Source organism: Oncorhynchus gorbuscha, linkage group LG04 (assembly GCF_021184085.1).
Source record: "Oncorhynchus gorbuscha isolate QuinsamMale2020 ecotype Even-year linkage group LG04, OgorEven_v1.0, whole genome shotgun sequence".
In the NCBI taxonomy this organism is placed as follows: Eukaryota; Metazoa; Chordata; class Actinopteri; order Salmoniformes; family Salmonidae; genus Oncorhynchus; species Oncorhynchus gorbuscha.
In genome coordinates, this window is record NC_060176.1 from 83,536,167 (window position 1) to 83,559,441 (window position 23,275).

The following is a 23,275-nucleotide window of genomic DNA, read 5'->3' on the forward strand; positions in this document are numbered from 1 at the left end:
CGAATTGAGTCCGTCCCATAGCCCTGACGAATTGAGTCCGTCCCATAGCCCTGACGAATTGAGTCCGTCCCATAGCCCTGACGAATTGAGTCCGTCCCATAGCCCTGACGAATTGAGTCCGTCCCATAGCCCTGACGAATTGAGTCCGTCCCATAGCCCTGACGAATTGAGTCCGTCCCATAGCCCTGACGAATTGAGTCCGTCCCATAGCCCTGACGAATTGAGTCCGTCCCATAGCCCTGACGAATTGAGTCCGTCCCATAGCCCTGACGAATTGAGTCCGTCCCATAGCCCTGACGAATTGAGTCCGTCCCATAGCCCTGACGAATTGAGTCCGTCCCATAGCCCTGACGAATTGAGTCCGTCCCATAGCCCTGACGAATTGAGTCAGTCCCATAGCCCTGACGAATTGAGTCAGTCCCACGAATTGAGTCAGTCCCTGACGAATTGAGTCAGTCCCATAGCCCTGACGAATTGAGTCAGTCCCATAGCCCTGACGAATTGAGTCAGTCCCATAGCCCTGACGAATTGAGTCAGTCCCATAGCCCTGACGAATTGAGTCAGTCCCATAGCCCTGACGAATTGAGTCAGTCCCATAGCCCTGACGAATTGAGTCAGTCCCATAGCCCTGACGAATTGAGTCAGTCCCATAGCCCTGACGAATTGAGTCAGTCCCATAGCCCTGACGAATTGAGTCAGTCCCATACCCCTGACGAATTGAGTCAGTCCCATACCCCTGACGAATTGAGTCAGTCCCATACCCCTGACGAATTGAGTCAGTCCCATACCCCTGACGAATTGAGTCAGTCCCATAGCCCTGACGAATTGAGTCAGTCCCATACCCCTGACGAATTGAGTCAGTCCCATAGCCCTGACGAATTGAGTCAGTCCCATAGCCCTGACGAATTGAGTCAGTCCCATAGCCCTGACGAATTGAGTCAGTCCCATAGCCCTGACGAATTGAGTCAGTCCCATAGCCCTGACGAATTGAGTCAGTCCCATAGCCCTGACGAATTGAGTCAGTCCCATAGCCCTGACGAATTGAGTCAGTCCCATACCCCTGACGAATTGAGTCAGTCCCATACCCCTGACGAATTGAGTCAGTCCCATACCCCTGACGAATTGAGTCAGTCCCATACCCCTGACGAATTGAGTCAGTCCCATACCCCTGACGAATTGAGTGAGTCCCATAGCCCTGATGAAGTGAGTCCTATAGTCCTGATGAATTGAGTCCCATAGCCCTGATGAATTGAGTCCCATACCCCTGATGACTTGAGGCTGTTCTGAGGGCAGAAAGGGGGGCGTCACTGAATATTAGGAAGGTGTTCCTAATGTTTTGTACACTCAGTGTCTACGTAGTAGGATAGATTTCAGATGGAGCCGTGGTTGGGCACCTTAACGGGGGAAGCTTTTCATCCACAAAACACGAGAGTAGAACAGAAACAGGAAACTTCAGACCATGTCGTCATGTTGGAGAGGAAATCAAATCCAAGACTTGTCAGGAAGATAATTATCTAGTATTCAATTCATATATTGACTTGTCAGGAAGATAAGTCAGGAAGTATTCAAAACCTTGCTTGTCACTCCAGCAGGGGGAGTTTTTATTTCTTGTAAAAGTGAGTGATTAAATGACATCTTTGCAGAGAGAAAGAGCTTGATGAAGGGAGAAGGACCGAGGGTGAGAGATATTTTCTGTTCAGAAAGCTGTGGGACAGGTTTGGTGCAGACCATTCTGTTCAGAAAGCTGTGGGACAGGTTTGGTGCAGACCATTCTGTTCAGAAAGCTGTGGGACAGGTTTGGTGCAGACCATTCTGTTCAGAAAGCTGTGGGACAGGTTTGGTGCAGACCATTCTGTTCAGAAAGCTGTGGGACAGGTTTGGTGCAGACCATTCTGTTCAGAAAGCTGTGGGACAGGTTTGGTGCAGACCATTCTGTTCAGAAAGCTGTGGGACAGGTCTGGAGCAGGCCAGTCTCTTCAGAAAGCTGTGGGACAGGTCTGGAGCAGGCCAGTCTCTTCAGAAAGCTGTGGGACAGGTCTGGAGCAGGCCAGTCTCTTCAGAAAGCTGTGGGACAGGTCTGGAGCAGGCCAGTCTCTTCAGAAAGCTGTGGGACAGGTCTGGAGCAGGCCAGTCTCTTCAGAAAGCTGTGGGACAGGTCTGGAGCAGGCCAGTCTCTTCAGAAAGACAGAGGGAGGTGACCTCAAGTCAGTCAAGTCACTACCTTGACGGGCCAGACAGACCAGCCCTCTCCTCGTTGTCCCTCCCCAAACTGTCCTGTCCTCTCCCTCAACCCCACCGTCATCAACCAACGCCAAACCATAGGTAGGTCAGGTCACTTGGTAAAGGCGGCCACCACGGCCCACAACAACTCATTGGCGTTGGTCTTCGTGCTCTCCCCCTCTGGCTCCAGGTCCAGGAGCTGTCGTACTCTCTTCATGGCCAGGTCATACTGGTCGTCCAGCAGAGGGGAAAAGGCATTCTCCAGGACATCAGACGAGTGGGCCAGGAAGATGAGGGCGAGCATCCGTTTGTCCATGCGGTGCGGGTCGTTGACCCATTTCTCCAACACGGCCTCCTGAACCCGCTTGATGAGGCGTTGTTTGATGTTGTTGTTGGTGAGCGGATGAGTGGTCATGTCGAAGAGGAGGAAGTTCTGTTTCTCCGTGGTCAGCACGCCCTTTTCCACCAGGTTCTTGGCCAGGCGCTCTCTCACGTTCCTCAGCTGGTAGTGCAGCTTCAGAGGGTTCCACGTCTCGCCTGCAAGGGGAGGGGGGAGTTAAGCGTGCTACAGAGTTCAAAGCCTAAAGCATCGTGATTGAACTTGACTTATGTCAACAACTCAATAACAGTCCAATCAAATTGCAGTGGGGAAAGAAAGCATCCAAAGGGGTTTGGCTTTCATGTTATTTTATTATTCTCTACTTTTATCTCATTTGAGGTTCAGCAACGTAGCTGGCATTCATTAGTACTATACCAGTTCATTAGTACTATACCTACCGGTTCATTAGTATTGTACTAACAATACTATACCAGTTCATTAGTACTATACCAGTTCATTAGTATTATACCAGTTCATTAATACTATACCAGTTCATTAGTATTATAATAACAGTACTATATCAGTACTATACCAGTTCATTAGTATTATAATAACAGTACTATATCAGTACTATACCAGTTCATTAGTACTATACCAGTTCATTAGTACTATACCAGTTCATTAGTACTATACCAGTTCATTAGTACTATAATAACAGTACTATACCAGTACTATACCAGTTCATTAGTACAATACCAGTTCATTAGTATTATAATAACAGTACTATACCAGTTCATTAGTATAATACCAGTTCATTAGTACTATACCAGTTCATTAGTACTATACCAGTTCATTAGTATTATAATAAAAGTACTATACCAGTACTATACCAGTTCATTAGTACTATACCAGTTCATTAGTACTATACCAGTTCATTAGTATTATAATAACAGTACTATACCTGTACTATACCAGTTCATTAGTACTATACCAGTTCATTAGTACTATACCAGTTCATTAGTATTATAATAACAGTACTATACCAGTTCATTAGTATTATAATAACAGTACTATACCAGTTCATTAGTATTATAATAACAGTACTATACCAGTTCATTAGTACTATACCAGTTCATTAGTACTATACCAGTTCATTAGTATTATAATAACAGTACTATATCAGTACTATACCAGTTCATTAGTACTATACCAGTTCATTAGTATTATAATAACAGTACTATACCAGTTCATTAGTACTATACCAGTTCATTAGTATTACACCAACCAGTTCATTAGTATTAGAATAACAGTACTATACCAGTTCATTAGTACTATACCAGTTCATTAGTACTATACCAGTTCATTAGTATTATAATAACAGTACTATACCTGTACTATACCAGTTCATTAGTACTATACCAGTTCATTAGTATTATAATAACAGTACTATACCAGTTTAGTATTATAATAACAGTACTATACCAGTTCATTAGTATTATAATAACAGTACTATACCAATTCATTAGTACTATACCAGTTCATTAGTATTACACCAACCAGTTCATTAGTATTAGAATAATAGTACAGTATACCAGTTCATTAGTACTATACCAGTTCATTAGTACTACCAGTTCATTAGTTCATTAGTATTATAATAACAGTACTATACCAGTTCATTAGTATTATAATAACAGTACTATACCAGTTCATTAGTATTATAATAACAGTACTATACCAGTTCATTAGTACTATACCAGTTCATTAGTACTATACCAGTTCATTAGTATTACACCAACCAGTTCATTAGTATTATAATAACAGTACTATACCAGTTCATTAGTACTATACCAGTTCATTAGTATTATACCAGTTCATTAGTATTATACCAGTTCATTAGTATTATAATAACAGTACTATACCAGTTCATTAGTACTATACTAGTTCATTAGTATTATAATAACAGTACTATACCAGTACTATACCAGTTCATTAGTACTATACCAGTTCATTAGTATTATAATAACAGTACTATACCAGTTCATTAGTATAATACCAGTTCATTAGTACTATACCAGTTCATTAGTACTATACCTACCGGTTCATTAGTATTATAATACCGGGTCATTAGTACTATACCAGTTTATTAGTATTATACCTACCGGTTCATTAGCATTATAATAACAGTACTATACCAATTCATTAGTACTATACCGGTTCATTAGTATTATAATAACAGTACTATACCAATTCATTAGTACTATACCAGTTCATTAGTACTATACCAGTTCATTAGTACTATACCTACCGGTTCATTAGTATTATAATAACAGTACTATCAGTACTATACCAGTTCATTAGTACTATACCAGTTCATTAGTACTATACCGGTTCATTAGTATTATATACCGGTTCATTAATATTATATACCGGTTCATTAATATTATATACCGGTTCATTAGTATAATACCAGTTCATTAGTATTGAATACCGGTTCATTAGTAGTATACCAGTTCATTAGTAGTATTATACCAGATCATTAGTATTATATAGCAGTTCATTAGTAGAATACCAGTTCATTAGTAGTATCATACTAGATCATTAGTAGTATTATACCGGTTCATTAGTATTCTAATACCAGTTCATTAGTATTATACCGGTTCATTAGAAGTATTCATTATAAGTATTATAATTTGGTGAAAAAAATGCTAATTCCTGTGAGATAATACACATTAGGAGCATTAGTAGTATCATACTAGATCATTAGTATTATATACCGGTAATACACATTAGGAGCATTGGATGATGGTAGACATGGTAAAGGACCATGGGCCAAACCTTCTCATGCAATGCCATGCCAATTGGCCATACGGGGGCACTAACAAACTATTGAAAATCCAAACCTTCTCATGCAATGCCATGCCAATTGGCCATACCGCGGCACTAACAAACTATTGAAAATCCAAACCTTCTCATGCAATGCCATACCAATTAGCCACACGGGGGCACTAACAAACTATTGAAAATCCAAACCTTCTCATGCAATGCCATACCAATTGGCCATACGGGGGCACTAACAAACTATTGAAAATCCAAACCTTGAAAGCTCACGCCCCTCATGCCATGTGACCTAGAGTCATGCCATTCTGTACATTAGGTTCCTCTCCTCACAAGGAACACGTTTACCTTAAGGACACATAAGGTCCGCCATGATGGAAGTTCAACCATTTTGAATTTGTGAAGAACGCAAAACGCTACTCTTCTGGCAACAAATGACCAATCTGCACAAAACTTGATATCCCGCCTCAACGCACCATTTTCAAAGGCAAGCATCTCAAACATGGCCGCTCCTGACCAATAGACATTCACGTGGTCTGGCACATGAATTGGACATGGATTTTTGTATTGTAACAAACCTTGGTACACTTAAGGCATATTAAGATGGCCCATTCTGTGGCACTATAACGGGCACCTATTCCATCTCTCTCTCGCTCTCTCTCTCGATCAGTTTGACTCAAGAGTGATGAAATTTGGCACACATGCTCATATCCCCGAGCATAACTAACTAACTAATAACTAACTAATAATAAGTACGGTTCAGTTTGGCGGCTATAAAGCTCACTGGCTTTATAGTGGCCATATTGTTTCAGCTAGAGTCTTGGAAAACATGGCATTTTACGATGTACATCCATAAATGCTATACCAAATTTGATGCCGATCAGTCCAGCAATTCTCGAGAAGATGTTTAAAAAGTAGTCAACATGATTAAAAAACATGGTCCAAAAATACATTAAACGCATATTGCATCATTGCATTTGATTTTAAGTTCCGATATTTGGCATCCTAGAGCGATGTGTCCAAGTTGTACTGATGGTTGGACCCCGGCATGGCTGCTTATTTTATTTATTGTTGTTTAAGTGTCTTAAGTCGACCCTCTACTCTTTCGAACATTCTGTTAAAAATCGCGCAACATTTCAGCGCCCTGCTACTCATGCCAGGAATATAGTATATGCATATGATTAGTATGCGTGGATAGAAAACACTCAGACGTTTATAAAACTGGTTAAACGTGCGTTTCATCGAAAAGCGCAGGAAAATCTGATCACTGAAAATTGGAAAATATATCAATGCGCCACTTGCATGTATTGTCTATGGTAAGGCAAATTACCTGGAGCCGAGATTGCAATTCCTACAGCTTCCACACGATGTCAACAGTCTTGTCATTTGCCTAGGCTTTGTTTCTTGGTCAAACGAAGAAGAGACAAGCCATTTGTTCAGGTCTCCGACCGGATATTTTAGTTGAGATTTACCCGGACATTATTTCCAGACGGACAGCTATAGAATATACATCGCCTCGTGATCCATTTGATCGCTTATTAACGTTTACTAATACCTAAAGTTGCATTACAAAAGTATTTCGAAGTGTTTTGTGAAAGTTACGTTATAAAACACTATTTTTTTTCGTTGATCACACAGTCTTCATAGATCGATATCTAGGCTATATATGGACCGATTTAATCGAAAAAAGACCCAATAGTGATTATGGGACATCTAGGAGTGCCAACAAAGAAGATGGTCAAAGGTAACAAATGTTATATATTTTATTTGTGCGTTTTGTGTAGCGTCGACTATGCTAATTATTTTGTTTACGTCCCCTGCGGGTCTTTTGGGGTGTTACATGCTATCAGATAATAGCTTCTCATGCTTTCGCCGAACAAGCATTTAAAAAATCTGACTTGTTGCCTGGATTCACAACGAGTGTAGAACGACAGCCAAAACAACAGCCAAAACAACAGAACGTGTTACTGATGCTCTCTGTGTGATAACTCACTAAGCTGCTTTACTGATGCTCTCTGTGTGGTAACTCACTAAGCTGTGTTACTGGTAACTCACTAAGCTGCGTTACTGATGCTCTCTGTGGTAACTCACTAAGCTGCGTTACTGATGCTCTCTGTGTGGTAACTCACTAAGCTGCGTTACTGATGCTCTCTGTGTGGTAACTCACTAAGCTGCGTTACTGATGCTCTCTGTGTGGTAACTCACTAAGCTGTGTTACTGATGCTCTCTGTGTGGTAACTCACTAAGCTGTGTTACTGATGCTCTCTGTGTGGTAACTCACTAAGCTGTGTTACTGATGCTCTCTGTGGTAGCTCACTAAGCTGTGTTACTGATGCTCTCTGTGGTAACTCACTAAGCTGCGTTACTGATGCTCTCTGTGGTAACTCACTAAGCTGCGTTACTGATGCTCTCTGTGGTAACTCACTAAGCTGCGTTACTGATGCTCTCTGTGGTAACTCACTAAGCTGCGTTACTGATGCTCTCTGTGTGGTAACTCACTAAGCTGCGTTACTGATGCTCTCTGTGTGGTAACTCACTAAGCTGCGTTACTGATGCTCTCTGTGTGGTAACTCACTAAGCTGTGTTACTGATGCTCTCTGTGGTAACTCACTAAGCTGTGTTACTGATGCTCTCTGTGGTAACTCACTAAGCTGCGTTACTGATGCTCTCTGTGTGGTAACTCACTAAGCTGCGTTACTGATGCTCTCTGTGGTAACTCACTAAGCTGCGTTACTGATGCTCTCTGTGGTAACTCACTAAGCTGTGTTACTGATGCTCTCTCTGTGGTAACTCACTAAGCTGTGTTACTGATGCTCTCTGTGTGGTAACTCACTAAGCTGTGTTACTGATGCTCTCTGTGTGGTAACTCACTAAGCTGCGTTACTGATGCTCTCTGTGTGGTAACTCACTAAGCTGCGTTACTGATGCTCTCTCTGTGGTAACTCACTAAGCTGCGTTACTGATGCTCTCTCTGTGGTAACTCACTAAGCTGCGTTACTGATGCTCTCTGTGTGGTAACTCACTAAGCTGTGTTACTGATGCTCTCTCTGTGGTAACTCACTAAGCTGTGTTACTGATGCTCTCTGTGTGGTAACTCACTAAGCTGTGTTACTGATGCTCTCTGTGTGGTAACTCACTAAGCTGTGTTACTGATGCTCTCTGTGTGGTAACTCACTAAGCTGCGTTACTTGGTCAGCCACTGTTAAAATAGCACCTGGGCCATCACAGGTTAGAGAGTCTTTGCAAATTTTGTTTATTTTATTTTATAATAGAACTGTAATAACTAAACACATATCCAATACAATCACTGTCAGAATCTAAACAAACCATACTGCCACCTGGCTGAGACCACTCTGTTAGTAGTGAACCTCTGTCTGGTGGCTGAGACCACTCTGTTAGTAGTGTCTGGTGGCTGAGACCACTCTGTTAGTAGTGTCTGGTGGCTGAGACCACTCTGTTAGTAGTGTCTGGTGGCTGAGACCACTCTGTTAGTAGTGTCTGGTGGCTGAGACCACTCTGTTAGTAGTGAACCTCTAACACACTCACCGCTGAGCAGCTCAATCCAGCTCTGCACCGTCTCTGGGGGCTGGGTCTCCTTCACGTGTTTCAGAGCCTCGTCCAATAGCACGTCTCCCGTCGGAGCATCTGACTTACAGATCACCTAGGAGACACAATAGAACGAGACAGAATGAAAACACAATCTGTACCGCCATTCAATGACTTACAGAACACCTAGAAGACACAATACAAAAACCACAACGGCTTTCGTCGACTGTATACAGAACACAGTCAGAACAAAACAATACTGCCACTCAATGACCTATAGATCCCCTGGAGATGAGACAACCGCACAGAACAACTTCTAGACTAAATACATATCAGAATCAGCAGAAGAATACTTGTCTTTTTATTGATTTTTTATTGGTCAAGGGAGGCCAGATGCTCACAAAAAAACATATTCCTAATCATCTTTCATCTAAACCGAGCAAGCTCAAATGATTGGTCCTGGTGGGGGAGGGGAAAAAAGACTTTTCAATGGAAGCTAGGTTGAATTTGGCTTCTCTCCTATCAAATTGTTTTGAGAGCATACATTAGTGGATTTGGCTTCTCTCCTATCAAATTGTTTTGAGAGCACACATCACTAACAGAAACATGAAAGAGAGAATGGCATTGGCGTCACTCTATAAACAGAAAGCAGAACCATGGACAGCCATATCATATTTAGCTTATGTCGATAGGACTAAATTGTTTTTGGTATCTTTTAGTTGTCACGTTGATGTGGACATGGTGCTGGAATAGTGGAAGCAGCTCCTGTTCTCTTTGCGACTTGCGGTATCCCTCTCGCTCTCTGGTTCTAAATCAATAGTTCAGGTGGTCCGAAACAGCTCTTTATTTCGGGAACTGAGCAGGTCAGGAGACAGAAACCACTGCAGAGTCTGCAGAGTGCCTGGTGAACTACACGTGTATCCTAAGAGGAAAGTCAGGAATTTTTACTCTTCGTAACAAAGAGAAAAATGGCGCCAAGAGCACAAAAGGACATTTAAACACGCTTTCTTGGGCTCCCGAGTGGCGCAGCGGACTATGGTACTGCATCTCAGTGCAAGAGGCGTCACTACAGTCCCTGGTTCGAATTCCAGGCTGTATCACATCCGGCCGAGTCCCATAGGGCGGCTTACAATTGGCCCAGTGTCGTCCGGATTTGGCCGTCAATGGAAATAAGAATTTGTTCTTGCCTAAGTAAAATAAAAAAGGTAAAAATATATTTTAAAATCTTCACTATTAAAACTGTTGATATTACTTGAATATCTTTCTTCTGATAATCCTGTCATTAAAAGAGGGATTAATGGTGGTTTTACTGTAGCATACAGAGTGGGTAAAGGAACCATGGTCATGTCTGTACCTTACAGGCTTCGTTCTTCATCATGGGGAATGTGGCAAAAAAAACAAAAACCAAATGGTACTATCCAGAGGTACCAAATGGTACTATCCAGAGGTACCAAATGGTACTATCCAGAGGTACCAAATGGTACTATCCAGAGGTACCAAATGGTACTATCCAGAGGTACCAAATGGTACTATCCAGAGGTACCAAATGGTACTATCCAGAGGTACCAAATGGTACTATCCAGAGGTACCAAATGGTACTATTCGTCTATTAGAGCCCACCTTCTATGAGTCTCCCTATAAATTAGAGACCTTTACTAACCAGAAACAAGAATCAAGTTCTTTAAGGCAAGGCCACATCCGTGGGACAAATGATCGCATCTCCTTGGAAACCCAAAACTCAGATCGAGGAAACATTATCCAGCTCAGACAGAAGAGTCACCTGAGAGGAACTTGGCAGAGCCACAAACAGTCTGTTCGCTCACGACGACCCGCTGGGTTTTATCTTTCCCTAAGAGGACCAGAACATTCCACTGCAACTTGGTGTGCTTTAAACTTTATATCTTTGGACTGAACAGATTTGAGGACTGAGTCTGAGAAAGAGAGCAGCCCCCCCCGTGGGCTCTCATTTGTACCACATCCCATTGGGTCTGTTAAGACAACTGTACCTCTCTCATTTGTACTGCATTCCATTGGGTCTGTTAAGACAACTGTACCTCTCATTTTCAATCTGTCAGTCTTGATAATAAAACGTTGAATTCAATCAGTTGTTGCATTGAAGTCCTTCACGGGCGATTGGATTCTCCAAGTCTGAGAGCTCGACGACCATTCAGAATGAGAATATAGCAAATTGACTGTTGATTATGACCATTAGTTGATATAGGATTAAAATGGTATAACAGGTTAAATGGTAACTACTGATAGGAATTCATTCAAGGGGTCTCTCTATATCAAAACCCTTAAACGGTGCCCCTCTGAGATTAATTTAAATAGGAAACCAAATTAATTAAATAAGAGTCAGTTAAGAACTACTTCTTATTTGTAATGACGGTCTAGGAACAGTGGGTTAACTGACCTAGGAACAGTGGGTTAACTGACCTAGGAACAGTGTGTTAACTGACCTAGGAACAGTGGGTTAACTGACCTAGGAACAGTGGGTTAACTGACCTAGGAACAGTGGGTTAACCGACCTAGGAACAGTGGGTTAACCGACCTAGGAACAGTGGGTTAACCGGTCTAGGAACAGTGGGTTAACCGGTCTAGAAACAGTGGGTTAACCGGTCTAGGAACAGTGGGTTAACCGGTCTAGAAACAGTGGGTTAACGGACCTAGGAACAGTGGGTTAACAGACCTAGAAACAGTGGGTTAACTGGTCTAGGATCAGTGGGTTAACTGCCTGTTCAGGGGCAGTACGACAGATTTGTACCTTGTCAGCTCGGGGGGTTTGAACTTGCAACTCTCACGGTTACTAGTCCAACACTCTAACCACTAGACTACCTGCCGCCACTTAAGAGGTCAGTTGGTCAGGATCCCCTACCTTCCTGGCGAGCAGGCTTTTTCTCCTCATGCCACAGGTCTCCAGCTGTAGTCGTCCTCTGATGGCCAGCTCTATGAGCATGCAGCCACGCAGCCCCGACGAGATGCAGTCGTTCCAGAACGACGTGTAGCCCTGAGAGAGGAGGACAGGGGGTGAGTGTGTGTGTGTGCAAGCTGCAACACAGGCCTGACGAGATGGTTGTTCAAGAAGTGCTTAATGTGCAATAGGCTATCCATTGTATAACCACCGGGATAATAAGGATTTAAAATCTTTTTTTTCTTCTCTCATGTGCATGAGCTCTAATATGATGTTTGGAATTATGCATCACCGTTAAAATAAAGTGTTGTCTATTTCATTGTTAGTCTTTAAAGCATCAGACAAGCTTAATGCATACATTGTTGATTTTATTAAAAACAAGTTTAACTTTCGATTGACTACAATTTTTTTTTTTTTTTAAGTCAGGGTCAGCCCTAGTGTCTCGACTTTGATCGGGTACGTGTGCCTTGTCTGTTTAATGAACAAAATGACAAAATATTGATTTCATTTGGATGGCGCAGCCATGGCTGTACAGACTCAGAAAACATAAATAAAACTCTAAAATATGCTATTCTATATATATATTTTTAATTAAATACATTAATCTTGTTTCTTAGGACCTACCGAAACAAATTATGAATGGATTTATTTTTCATGCTGAATCTTTAGATGTATTTTTTATGCTGAATCTTTAGATGTATTTTTTTATGCTGAATCTTTAATAGATGTATTTTTCATGCTGAATCTTTAATAGATGTATTTTTTCATGCTGAATCTTTAATAGATGTATTTTTTTATGCTGAATCTTTAATAGATGTATTTTTTTATGCTGAATCTTTAATAGATGTATTTTTTTATGCTGAATCTTTAATAGATGTATTTTTTTATGCTGAATTTTTAATAGATGTATTTTTTCATGCTGAATCTTTAATAGATGTATTTTTTATGCTGAATCTTTAATAGATGTATTTTTTTATGCTGTCTCTTCAATGGATTTATTCAAATAGACCACACCCACAACTGCACACCACCACTCATCCCCGGCACGCCGGCATGCACATGAGATGTGTGAAAGGTGTATGCAGGCAAGAATGTGGTAAAAATGGGCCTGTTTATAAGGGGCTCATATAACATTACCCTATTTGTGTTTATAGGCTAAAGTACAGTACATACTATTTGTAAAAGCAGTACAACACAAACTTGCATTTTCATCCCATAAAATGTAGTGGAATTACACATCATTTTATCCTCAGATTGGAGATGTTAGTATACAAGTTTATACTCATCACTGTAACATAAGATTGATTGAAACATAAATATATTTGTTTTTTTTGTACCATTGATTTTCCTCACACACTCGAACCGCCTCGTCACACACTCAGAACCGCCTCGTCACACACTCAGAACCGCCTCGTCACACACTCAGAACCGCCTCGTCACACACTCAGAACCGCCTCGTCACACACTCAGAACCGCCTCGTCACACACTCAGAACCGCCTCGTCACACACTCAGAACCGCCTCGTCACACACTCAGAACCGCCTCGTCACACACTCAGAACCGCCTCGTCACACACTCAGAACCGCCTCGTCACACACTCAGAACCGCCTCGTCACACACTCAGAACCGCCTCGTCACACACTCAGAACGCAGAGTTAATGAAATGGTATGGAAAATTGTCTCTCTATAAAAGTAAATTGGCCACACACCAATAAATGGATTTGACAATCAAACTATCACTTAAAAATAGCAGCCAAACAAGTCACTGTTGATAAACGAATCACAACGCGACACATACAGTGGGGCAAAAAAGTATTTAGTCAGCCACCAATTGTGCAAGTTCTCCCACTTAAAAAGATGAGAGAGAGGCCTGTAATTTTCATCATAGGTACACTTCAACTATGGCAGACAAAATGAGAAGAAAAAAAATCCAGAAAATCATATTGTAGGATTTTTTATGAATTTATTTGCAAATTATGGTGGAAAATAAGTATTTGGTCAATAACAAACAAGCAAGATTTCTGGCTCTTACAGACCTGTAACTTATTCTTTAAGGGGCTCCTCTGTCCTCCACTCAGTACCTGTATTAATGGCACCTGTTTGAACTGGTTATCAGTATAAAAGACACCTGTCCACAACCTCAAACAGTCACACTCCAAACTCCACTATGGCCAAGACCAAAGAGCTGTCAAAGGACACCAGAAACAAAATTGTAGACCTGCACCAGGCTGGGAAGACTGAATCTGCAATAGGTAAGCAGCTTGGTTTGAAGAAATCAACTGTGGGAGCAATTATTGGGAAATGGAAGACATAAGACCACTGATAATCTCCCTCGATCTGAGGCTCCACGCAAGATCTCACCCCGTGTGGTCAAAATGTTCACAAGAACGGTGAGCAAAAATCCCAGAACCACACGGGGGGACCTGGTGAATGACCTGCAGAGAGCTGGGACCAAAGTAACAAAGCCTACCATCAGTAACACACTACGCCGCCAGGGACTCAAATCCTGCAGGGCCATACGTGTCCCTCTGCATAAGCTAGTACATGTCCAGGCCCGTCTGAAGTTTGCTAGAGAGGATTTGGATGATCCAGAAGAAGATTGGGAGAATGTCATATGGTCAGATGAAACCAAAATATAACTTTTTGGTAAAAAAACAACTTTGGGGCTGTTTTTCTGCAAAGGGACCAGGACGACTGATCCGTGTAAAGGAAAGAATGAATGGGGCCATGTATTGTGAGATTTTGAGTGAAAACCTCCTTCCATGAGCAAGGGCATTGAAGATGAAACGTGGCTGGGTCTTTCAGCATGACAATGATCCCAAACACACCGCCCGGGCAACGAAGAAGTGGCTTCGTAAGAAGCATCTCAAGGTCCTGGAGTGGCCTAGCCAGTCTCCAGATCTCAACCTCATAGAAAGTCTTTGGAGCGAGTTGAAAGTCTGTGTTGCCCAGCAACGGCCCCAAAACATCACCGCTCTAGAGGAGATCTGCATGGAGGAAACGGCCAAAATACCAGCAACAGTATGTGAAAACCTTGTGAAGACTTACAGAAAACGTTTGACCTCTGTCATTGCCAACAAAGGGTAAATAACAAAGTATTGAGAAACGTTTTTGTTATTGACCAAATACTTATTTTCCACCATAATATGCAATTAATTCATAAAAAATCCTACAATGTGATTTTCTGGATTTTCTCTCTCTCATTTTGTCCGTCATATTTGAAGTGTACTACCTATGATGAAAATTACAGGCCTCTCATCTTTTTAAGTGGGAGAACTTGCACAATTGGTGGCCGGCTAAATACTTTTTTTCCCCACTGTAGGTGAAGTTAATTAACAGAAAAAAAGTGGATTTTACCTTTTCCGTGATGACAGCCCCCCCCCCAAAAAAAATCCACCTTCCTAAATATAGATATAAGCCTAATGTAAATTCTCATCAAACCAACCATGTATAGGTTATTCCACATTCCTGTGTAGCCTTTGAATAGTATAGGTTATTCCACATTCCTGTGTAGCCTTTGAATAGTATAGGTTATTCCACATTCCTGTGTAGCCTTTGAATAGTATAGGTTATTCCACATTCCTGTGTAGCCTTTGAATAGTATAGGTTATTCCACATTCCCGTGTAGCCTTTGAATAGTATAGGTTATTCCACATTCCCGTGTAGCCTTTGAATAGTATAGGTTATTCCACATTCCCGTGTAGCCTTTGAATAGTATAGGTTATTCCACATTCCTGTGTAGCCTTTGAATAGTATAGGTTATTCCACATTCCCGTGTAGTCTTTGAATAGCGTTAGTTTAAACAGCACTACCCCACAAACGTTTGCCCCCTCGTTCTATTGATTTCAGTGTGACATCGATGGAAGTGATTATATATATATGGCGTTCCACTTACTTGAATCAAAACGCAACACTTCAAAATGTGGCTAGATGTCTTCTGCAGGTTGTGCTCTAACCAGGGATGTTGTGTTTGTTTTAACAGCGTGTACAACCCGATTCCTCCCCTAATCAATATCATCGACGTAATGTCACTTTTCAAAACAACAGGTGTAGGTTCTAAGGTGCTCCCTTAATGATTAAATATGATTACTATTGTTGCACATGTATGTGTATGTAACAGTATAACTTTAGACCGTCCCCACGCACATACCCGGGCGCGAACCAGGGACCCTCTGCACACATCAACAACAGTCACCCACGAAGCATCGTTACCCATCGCTCCACAAAAGCCACGGCCCTTGCAGAGCAAAGGGGGAACTACTACTTCAAGGTCTCAGAGCAAAGTGACGTCACCGATTGAAACGCTATTTAGCGCGCACCACCGCTAACTAAGCTAGCCGTTTCACATCCGTTACATGTAGATACACTATGTTCTAGGTTTTCAATAAACAAAACTGTTTGTGCATATTGGTTATTGATTCGGACACATTCAAACTGTGTTTGGATTGGGATATTTATCAAAATGTCTTGTCAACAGGAAGCATCAATTCCAATTTTAATTTTTTTAAAGGAATATACATTCATTTCCTATGGTATTGTACTTAAGCAAGTAAAAACTGCTGAATGAGTCCAAAAACATGCTGCGATTAAATTTGTAAATTGACATTTTTATTTTATTTATCCGTTATTTTACCAGGTAAGTTAACTGAGAACACATTCTCATTTACAGCAACAACCTGGGGAATAGTTACAGGGGAGAGGAGGGGGATGAATGAGCCAATTGTAAACTGGGGATTATTAGGTGACCATGATGGTTTGAGGGCCAGATTGGGAATTTAGCCAAGACACCGGGGTTAACACCCCTACTGTTACGATAAGTGTCATGGGATCTTTAGTGACCAGAGTCAGGACACCCATTTAACATTCAATCTGAAAGACAGCACCCTACACAGGTCAATGTCCCCAATCACTGCCCTGGGGCATTTTGATATTTTTTATACCAGAGGGAAAAAAGGTGCCTCCTACTGGCCCTCCAACACCACTTCCAGCAGCATCTGGTCTCCCATCCAGGGACTGACCAGGACCAACCCTGCTTAGCTTCAGAAGCAAGCCAGCAGTGGTATGCAGGGTGGTATGCTTCATAGCTACCAGAAATGACCAAAACGGAGTTGGCCCTGTATATTACAAGCCAAACAACATACTACATCTACATCTACTACTATCATCATCATCATCATCATCATCATCATCATCATCATAAGGCAGATGCCTGAGCTGTGAAGCTAAGAGAAACTGGCTAACTTTAGAAAACCTCCCCAGAGTAGATTTAGCTTCCTTCATGGGATACCCCCTCAAGTTACTATTTATTGCCGACCTCCTCATGTCTTCTGCACACGCTGTATATAGACTTTATTTTTTCTACTGTGTCATTGACTTGTTTATTGTGTTATTGGCTTGTTTATTGTTTACTCCATGTGTAACTCTGTTGTTTCTGTCACACTGCTTTGCTTTATCTTGGCCAGGTCGCAGTTGTAAATGAGAACTTGTTCTCAACTAGCCTACCTGGTTAAATAAAGGTGTTCTCAACTAGCCTACCTGGTTAAATAAAGGTGTTCTCAACTAGCCTACCTGGTTAAATAAAGGTGTTCTCAACTAGCCTACCTGGTTAAATAAAGGTGTTCTCAACTAGCCTACCTGGTTAAATAAAGGTGTTCTCAACTAGCCTACCTGGTTAAATAAAGGTGTTCTCAACTAGTCTACCTGGTTAAATAAAGGTGTTCTCAACTGGCCTACCTGGTTAAATAAAGGTGTTCTCAACTTGCCTACCTGGTTAAATAAAGGTGTTCTCAACTAGCCTACCTGGTTAAATAAAGGTGAAATAAATAAAAATGTGTAGCTAGCTGACATTAGCATTCATTCGATGTTGACAAAATGAAGATAGCACCTGTTAGTACATTTTAGGAGATCTTAGAGTAGCGTTAACTTACGTTACCTAACCAGCTAAATACTATAATATGGTTTTAGCTGTAAAAATAATAATAATAATAATATAATACATGTTATTAAGTTATACCTCGCGGTCCTTCAATCCCAAGAGCAACACTTCTTCCATCAATGTGAGTCGAGTTTCTTTGGAGTCTGCTTTATCCTCTTCTTCCTCCTCTTCCTCTCCCCCTCCTCCGCGGCGGCGGGTCTCGAAGTCCTCATCCCCGGTTCCTCGGTCCTTGTCGGCGGCAGAGCTACGAGAGGCCTCGGTCCGCCTCTGCACTAGGCCCGAACTCCGCTGTGTCAGGGAAGTCATATTAACAACAAGTCCTAAAAATAAAACCCTCAAAAAGACGAAACCCTTCGCTTCGTACTCTCACTGACCGATATTATAAACCACTTCAAATGTTTATCCCGATACATACAGCTACGGACATCTGGTTTTTAACCCTGGTTTTAACTATCCTACAACGAATAGGAGGAGACATAATCATTTCAGTTGTCTTCCTCTTCCGCTGGGAGTTGATCCAATATGGCGGCAGGTGATAACGAGAGCAGTGAATGTGGCAGGTATTCCCAAACTGGGGTAGGCAATGGCGTTCGGGGTACGATTTTAAAAAATGAAAAACTACAACAAAAAATGTGATTCACATTTACACAAAAAAAACTCAAAACATTTGTATTTCTTTGTAAAAAAAAATATAAAAAAATATAAAAAATATATATAAAAAAATAAATAAAAAAAATTATAAAAATATATATATATATATATATAGTTAGGCCCGCGTCCATAGAGACGCATACCAGCTCTTATGGTAGTAGTACTGCTACTGTACCTGTCGACGACAAGTTGTTCTGCTTCCACGTGCACATCCAATGCTAGCATTAGTAATGCTACATGCGTTAGTTAGCCCAGCTAGCATGGACACTGACAGTTGTGAATCTGATGCAGTGGAAGAGCTACTGTCAGGGACGTTGGACCCAAGTCCTCCATGATAGTATGGGGCTTGTCTGTCCTAGCCACTCAAATATAATGAGAACTACATTGATTTGGGGTTTACTTATATTCAGAGTAGTGCTTTTCCTCAGCCACAGTGTGTTATATGTGCAAAAGTACTATCTCACAACTCGATGAAACCTTCACTCTTGCCAAACATTTAGAAACAAAACATGCCCATTTGAAAAATAAGCCACAGGAGTTTTTTGAGCGAGAATTAAGATGACTTCCGAGTAGTTAGACATGTATAAAATCAACAGACACCATTAAGTCGCTCTGGATAAGAGCGTCTGCTAAATGACTTAAATGTAAATGTAAATTAATAAGGAGGGGCTAGAAGCGTCTTATATGGTGAGCTACCGAGTGACAGACAAGCCCCAAACTCTTGTGGAGGACGTAATTCTCTCTGCTGCCGCAGATATGTCTGGGACAATGCTGGGGGAAAAGGACAGAAAAACTATACAGACAATGCCTTCATCAAACAACACTGTTTCACGACACATTAGTGACATGACAGGAGATGTTTTGACACAATTACCACTTCACATACCTGTGAATTATATGGTTACAGCTGGATGAGTCAACAGGCCTGGTACAGCTCCTGGTATATGTCTGTTACAGCTGGATGAGTCAACAGACGTGGTACAGCTCCTGGTATATGTCTGTTACAGCTGGATGAGTCAACAGACGTGGTACAGCTCCTGGTATATGTCTGTTACAGCTGGATGAGTCAACAGACGTGGTACAGCTCCTGGTATATGTCTGTTACAGCTGGATGAGTCAACAGGCCTGGTACAGCTCCTGGTATATGTCTGTTACAGCTGGATGAGTCAACAGGCCTGGTACAGCTCCTGGTATATGTCTGTTACAGCTGGATGAGTCAACAGACGTGGTACAGCTCCTGGTATATGTCTGTTACAGCTGGATGAGTCAACAGGCCTGGCACAGATCAAATCAAATCAAATCAAATCAAATTTATTTATATAGCCCTTCGTACATCAGCTGATATCTCAAAGTGCTGTACAGAAACCCAGCCTAAAACCCCAAACAGCAAACAATGCAGGTGTAAAAGCACGGTGGCTAGGAAAAACTCCCTAGAAAGGCCAAAACCTAGGAAGAAACCTAGAGAGGAACCGGGCTATGTGGGGTGGCCAGTCCTCTTCTGGCTGTGCCGGGTAGAGATTATAACAGAACATGACCAAGATGTTCAAATGTTCATAAATGACCAGCATGGTCAAATAATAATAAGGCAGAACAGTTGGAACTGGAGCAGCAGCACAGTCAGGTGGACTGGGGACAGCAAGGAGCCATCATGTCAGGTAGTCCTGGGGCACGGTCCTAGGGCTCAGGTCCTCCGAGAGAGAGAAAGAAAGAGAGAATTAGAGAGAGCATATATGGGGTGGCCAGTCCTCTTCTGGCTGTGCCGGGTGGAGATTATAACAGAACGTGGCCACGATGTTCAAATGTTCATAAATGACCAGCATGGTTGAATAATAGTAAGGCAGAACAGTTGAAACTGGAGCAGGAGCATGGCCAGGTGGACTGGGGACAGCAAGGAGTCCTCATGTCAGGTAGTCCTGGGACATGGTCCTAGGGCCCAGGCCAGTTGAAACTGGAGCAGCAGCATGGCCAGGTGGACTGGGGACAGCAAGGAGTCATCATGTCAGGTAGTCCTGGGGCATGGTTCTAGGGCTCAGGTCCTCCGAGAGAGAGAAAGAAAGAGAGAAGGAGAGAATTAGAGAACGCACACTTAGATTTACACAGGACACCGAATAGGACAGGAGAAGTACTCCAGATAAACAAACTGACCCTAGCCCCCCGACACATAAACTACTGCAGCATAAATACTGGAGGCTGAGACAGGAGGGGTCAGGAGACACTGTGGCCCCATCCGAGGACACCCCGGACAGGGCCAAACAGGAAGGATATAACCCCACCCACTTTGCCAAAGCACAGCCCCCACACCACTAGAGGGAAATCTTCAACCACCAACTTACCATCCTGAGACAAGGCCGAGTATAGCCCACAAAGATCTCCGACACGGTACAACCCAAGGGGGGAACCCAGACAGGCCGACCACAACAGTGAATCAACCCACCCAGGTGACGCACCCCCCAGGGACGGCACGAGAGAGCCCCAGCAAGCCAGTGACTCAGCCCCGTAACAGGGTTAGAGGCAGAGAATCCCAGTGGAAAAAGGGGAACCGGCCAGGCAGAGACAGCAAGGGCAGTTCGTTGCTCCAGAGCCTTTCCGTTCACCTTCCCACTCCTGGGCCAGACTACACTCAATCATATGACCCACTGAAGAGATGAGTCTTCAGTAAAGACTTAAAGGTTGAGACCGAGTTTGCGTCTCTGACATGGGTAGGCAGACCGTTCCATAAAAATGGAGCTCTATAGGAGAAAGCCCTGCCTCCAGCTGTTTGCTTAGAAATTCTAGGGACAATTAGGAGGCCTGCGTCTTGTGACCGTAGCGTACGTATAGGTATGTACGGCAGGACCAAATCAGAGAGGTAGGTAGGAGCAAGCCCATGTAATGCTTTGTAGGTTAGCAGTAAAACCTTGAAATCAGCCCTTGCTTTGACAGGAAGCCAGTGTAGAGAGGCTAGCACTGGAGTAATATGATCAAATTTTTTGTTCTAGTCAGGATTCTAGCAGCCGTATTTAGCACTAACTGAAGTTTATTTAGTGCTTTATCCGGGTAGCCGGAAAATAGAGCATTGCAGTAGTCTAACCTAGAAGTGACAAAAGCATGGATTAATTTTTCTGCATCATTTTTGGACAGAAAGTTTCTGATTTTTGCAATGTTACGTAGATGGAAAAAAGCTGTCCTCGAAATGGTCTTGATATGTTCTTCAAAAGAGAGATCAGGGTCCAGAGTAACGCCGAGGTCCTTCACAGCTCCTGGTATATGTCTGTTACAGCTGGATGAGTCAACAGGCCTGGCTCAGCTCCTGGTATATGTCTGTTACAGCTGGATGAGTCAACAGGCCTGGCACAGCTCCTGGTAAATGTCTGTTACAGCTGGATGAGTCAACAGGCCTGGTACAGCTCCTGGTATATGTCTGTTACAGCTGGATGAGTCAACAGGCCTGGCACAGCTCCTGGTATATGTCCGTTACAGCTGGATGAGTCAACAGACGTGGCCTGGCACAGCTCCTGGTATATGTCCGTTATAGCTGGATGAGTCAACAGGCCTGGCACAGCTCCTGGTATATGTCCGTTACAGCTGGATGAGTCAACAGGCCTGGCTCAGCTCCTGGTATATGTCCGTTACAGCTGGATGAGTCAACAGGCCTGGCACAGCTCCTGGTATATGTCCGTTACAGCTGGATGAGTCAACAGGCCTGGCTCAGCTCCTGGTATATGTCCGTTACAGCTGGATGAGTCAACAGACGTGGCCTGGCACAGCTCCTGGTATTTTTAAAGTACTGGACAGCTTTGTGATATCAAATTAACTTTGGTGGTCAAGATGTGTTGGTATCTGTACTGATGGCGCAAAAGCCATGACAGTGAGACATAGTGGAGTGGTAACGCGCGTGCAAGCGGTCGATGCCACTTGGGTACACTGCAGCATCCACCGAGAGGATGTTGCTGACATCTTGAAAGACGTTTTGGACACTAAAGTGAAAATGGTTAACTTTGTTAAAGCAAGGCCCCTGAACTCTCGTGTATTTTATTCACTATGCAATGACATGGGCAGGGACCATGTAACACTTTTACAACATACAGAAGTGAGGTGGTCATAAAGGGACGAAGTATTGACACATTTTATTGAATTGAGAGACGAGCTTAAAGTTTTCTTTACTGACCATAATGTTCACTTGTCTGACCGCTTGATGATGACGAGTTTCTCACACGACTGGCCTATCTGGGTGATGTATTTTCTCTCCTGAATGAACTGAATCTAGGATAACAGGGACTCTCCGCAGCTATATTCAAAATTGAGGCTATGATTAAGAAGTTGGAGCTCTTCTCTGACTGCATTAACAAGAACAACAAATGGGTCTTTCCATCATTTTATGATTTTTTTGGGGTGCAAATGAACTCAAGCTTACAGACAATGTCAAATGTGATATAGCGAAGCACCTGAATGAGTTGGGTGCGCAATTACGCAGATACTTTCCCGAAACAGATGACACAAACAACTGGAATCCTCCCTTTCATGCCTCCAGTCTACTTACCGATATCTGAACAAGAGAACCTCATCGAAATTGCAACAAGCGGTTCTGTGAAAATGGAATTTAATCAGAAGCCACTTCCAGATTTCTGGATAGGGCTGCGCTCAGAGTATCCTGCCTTGGCAAATCGCTCTGTTAAGACACTGATGACCTTTGTAACCACGTACCTACGTGAGAGTGGATTCTCAGCCCTCACTAGCATGAAAACTAAATACAGGCACAGACTGTGTGTGGAAAATTATTTAAGACTGAGACTCTCTCCAATAAAACCCAACATTGCACAGTCATAAGCATCCTTTCAAGCACACCCTTCTCATTAACCTGTGGTGAGTTGTGTGTGTG

The 23,275-nt window shown here is 42.6% G+C and overlaps 1 protein-coding gene across 2 annotated transcripts; it reads right to left on the reverse strand.

Moving 5' to 3' along the window:
• Positions 1 to 443: 443 nt before the first annotated feature.
• Positions 444 to 18,292, reverse strand: LOC124033432 (Golgi phosphoprotein 3-like). 2 transcript variants are annotated; one of them, XM_046345466.1, is made up of 4 exons: positions 17,845 to 18,290; positions 11,796 to 11,927; positions 8,921 to 9,035; positions 444 to 2,757 (listed from the first exon to the last, which is right to left on the reverse strand). In XM_046345466.1, the coding sequence occupies exons 1-4, from the start codon at positions 18,070 to 18,072 to the stop codon at positions 2,333 to 2,335; spliced, it is 900 nt and encodes a 299-aa protein (XP_046201422.1). In that variant the 5' UTR covers positions 18,073 to 18,290; the 3' UTR covers positions 444 to 2,332. The 2 variants fall into 2 exon arrangements, with proteins under 2 accessions (XP_046201422.1, XP_046201423.1); XM_046345467.1 differs by lacking the exon at positions 11,796 to 11,927 and having other exon boundaries at positions 17,845 to 18,292.
• Between the last annotated feature and the right edge of the window lie 4,983 nt (positions 18,293 to 23,275).

What these genes read in the sequence shown, in the direction of transcription:
- LOC124033432 (XM_046345466.1), bottom strand. Translation starts at nt 18,072, where the DNA reads ATGACTTCCCTGACACAGCGGAGTTCGGGCCTAGTGCAGAGGCGGACC. An exon ending in TGGGATTGAAGGACCGCGAG is followed by an intron (nt 11,928 to 17,844) that starts GTATAACTTAAT and finishes CTCCTCTCTCAG; the next exon opens with GGCTACACGTCGTTCTGGAA. An exon ending in CTGGATTGAGCTGCTCAGCG is followed by an intron (nt 2,758 to 8,920) that starts GTGAGTGTGTTA and finishes CTCCCCTTGCAG; the next exon opens with GCGAGACGTGGAACCCTCTG.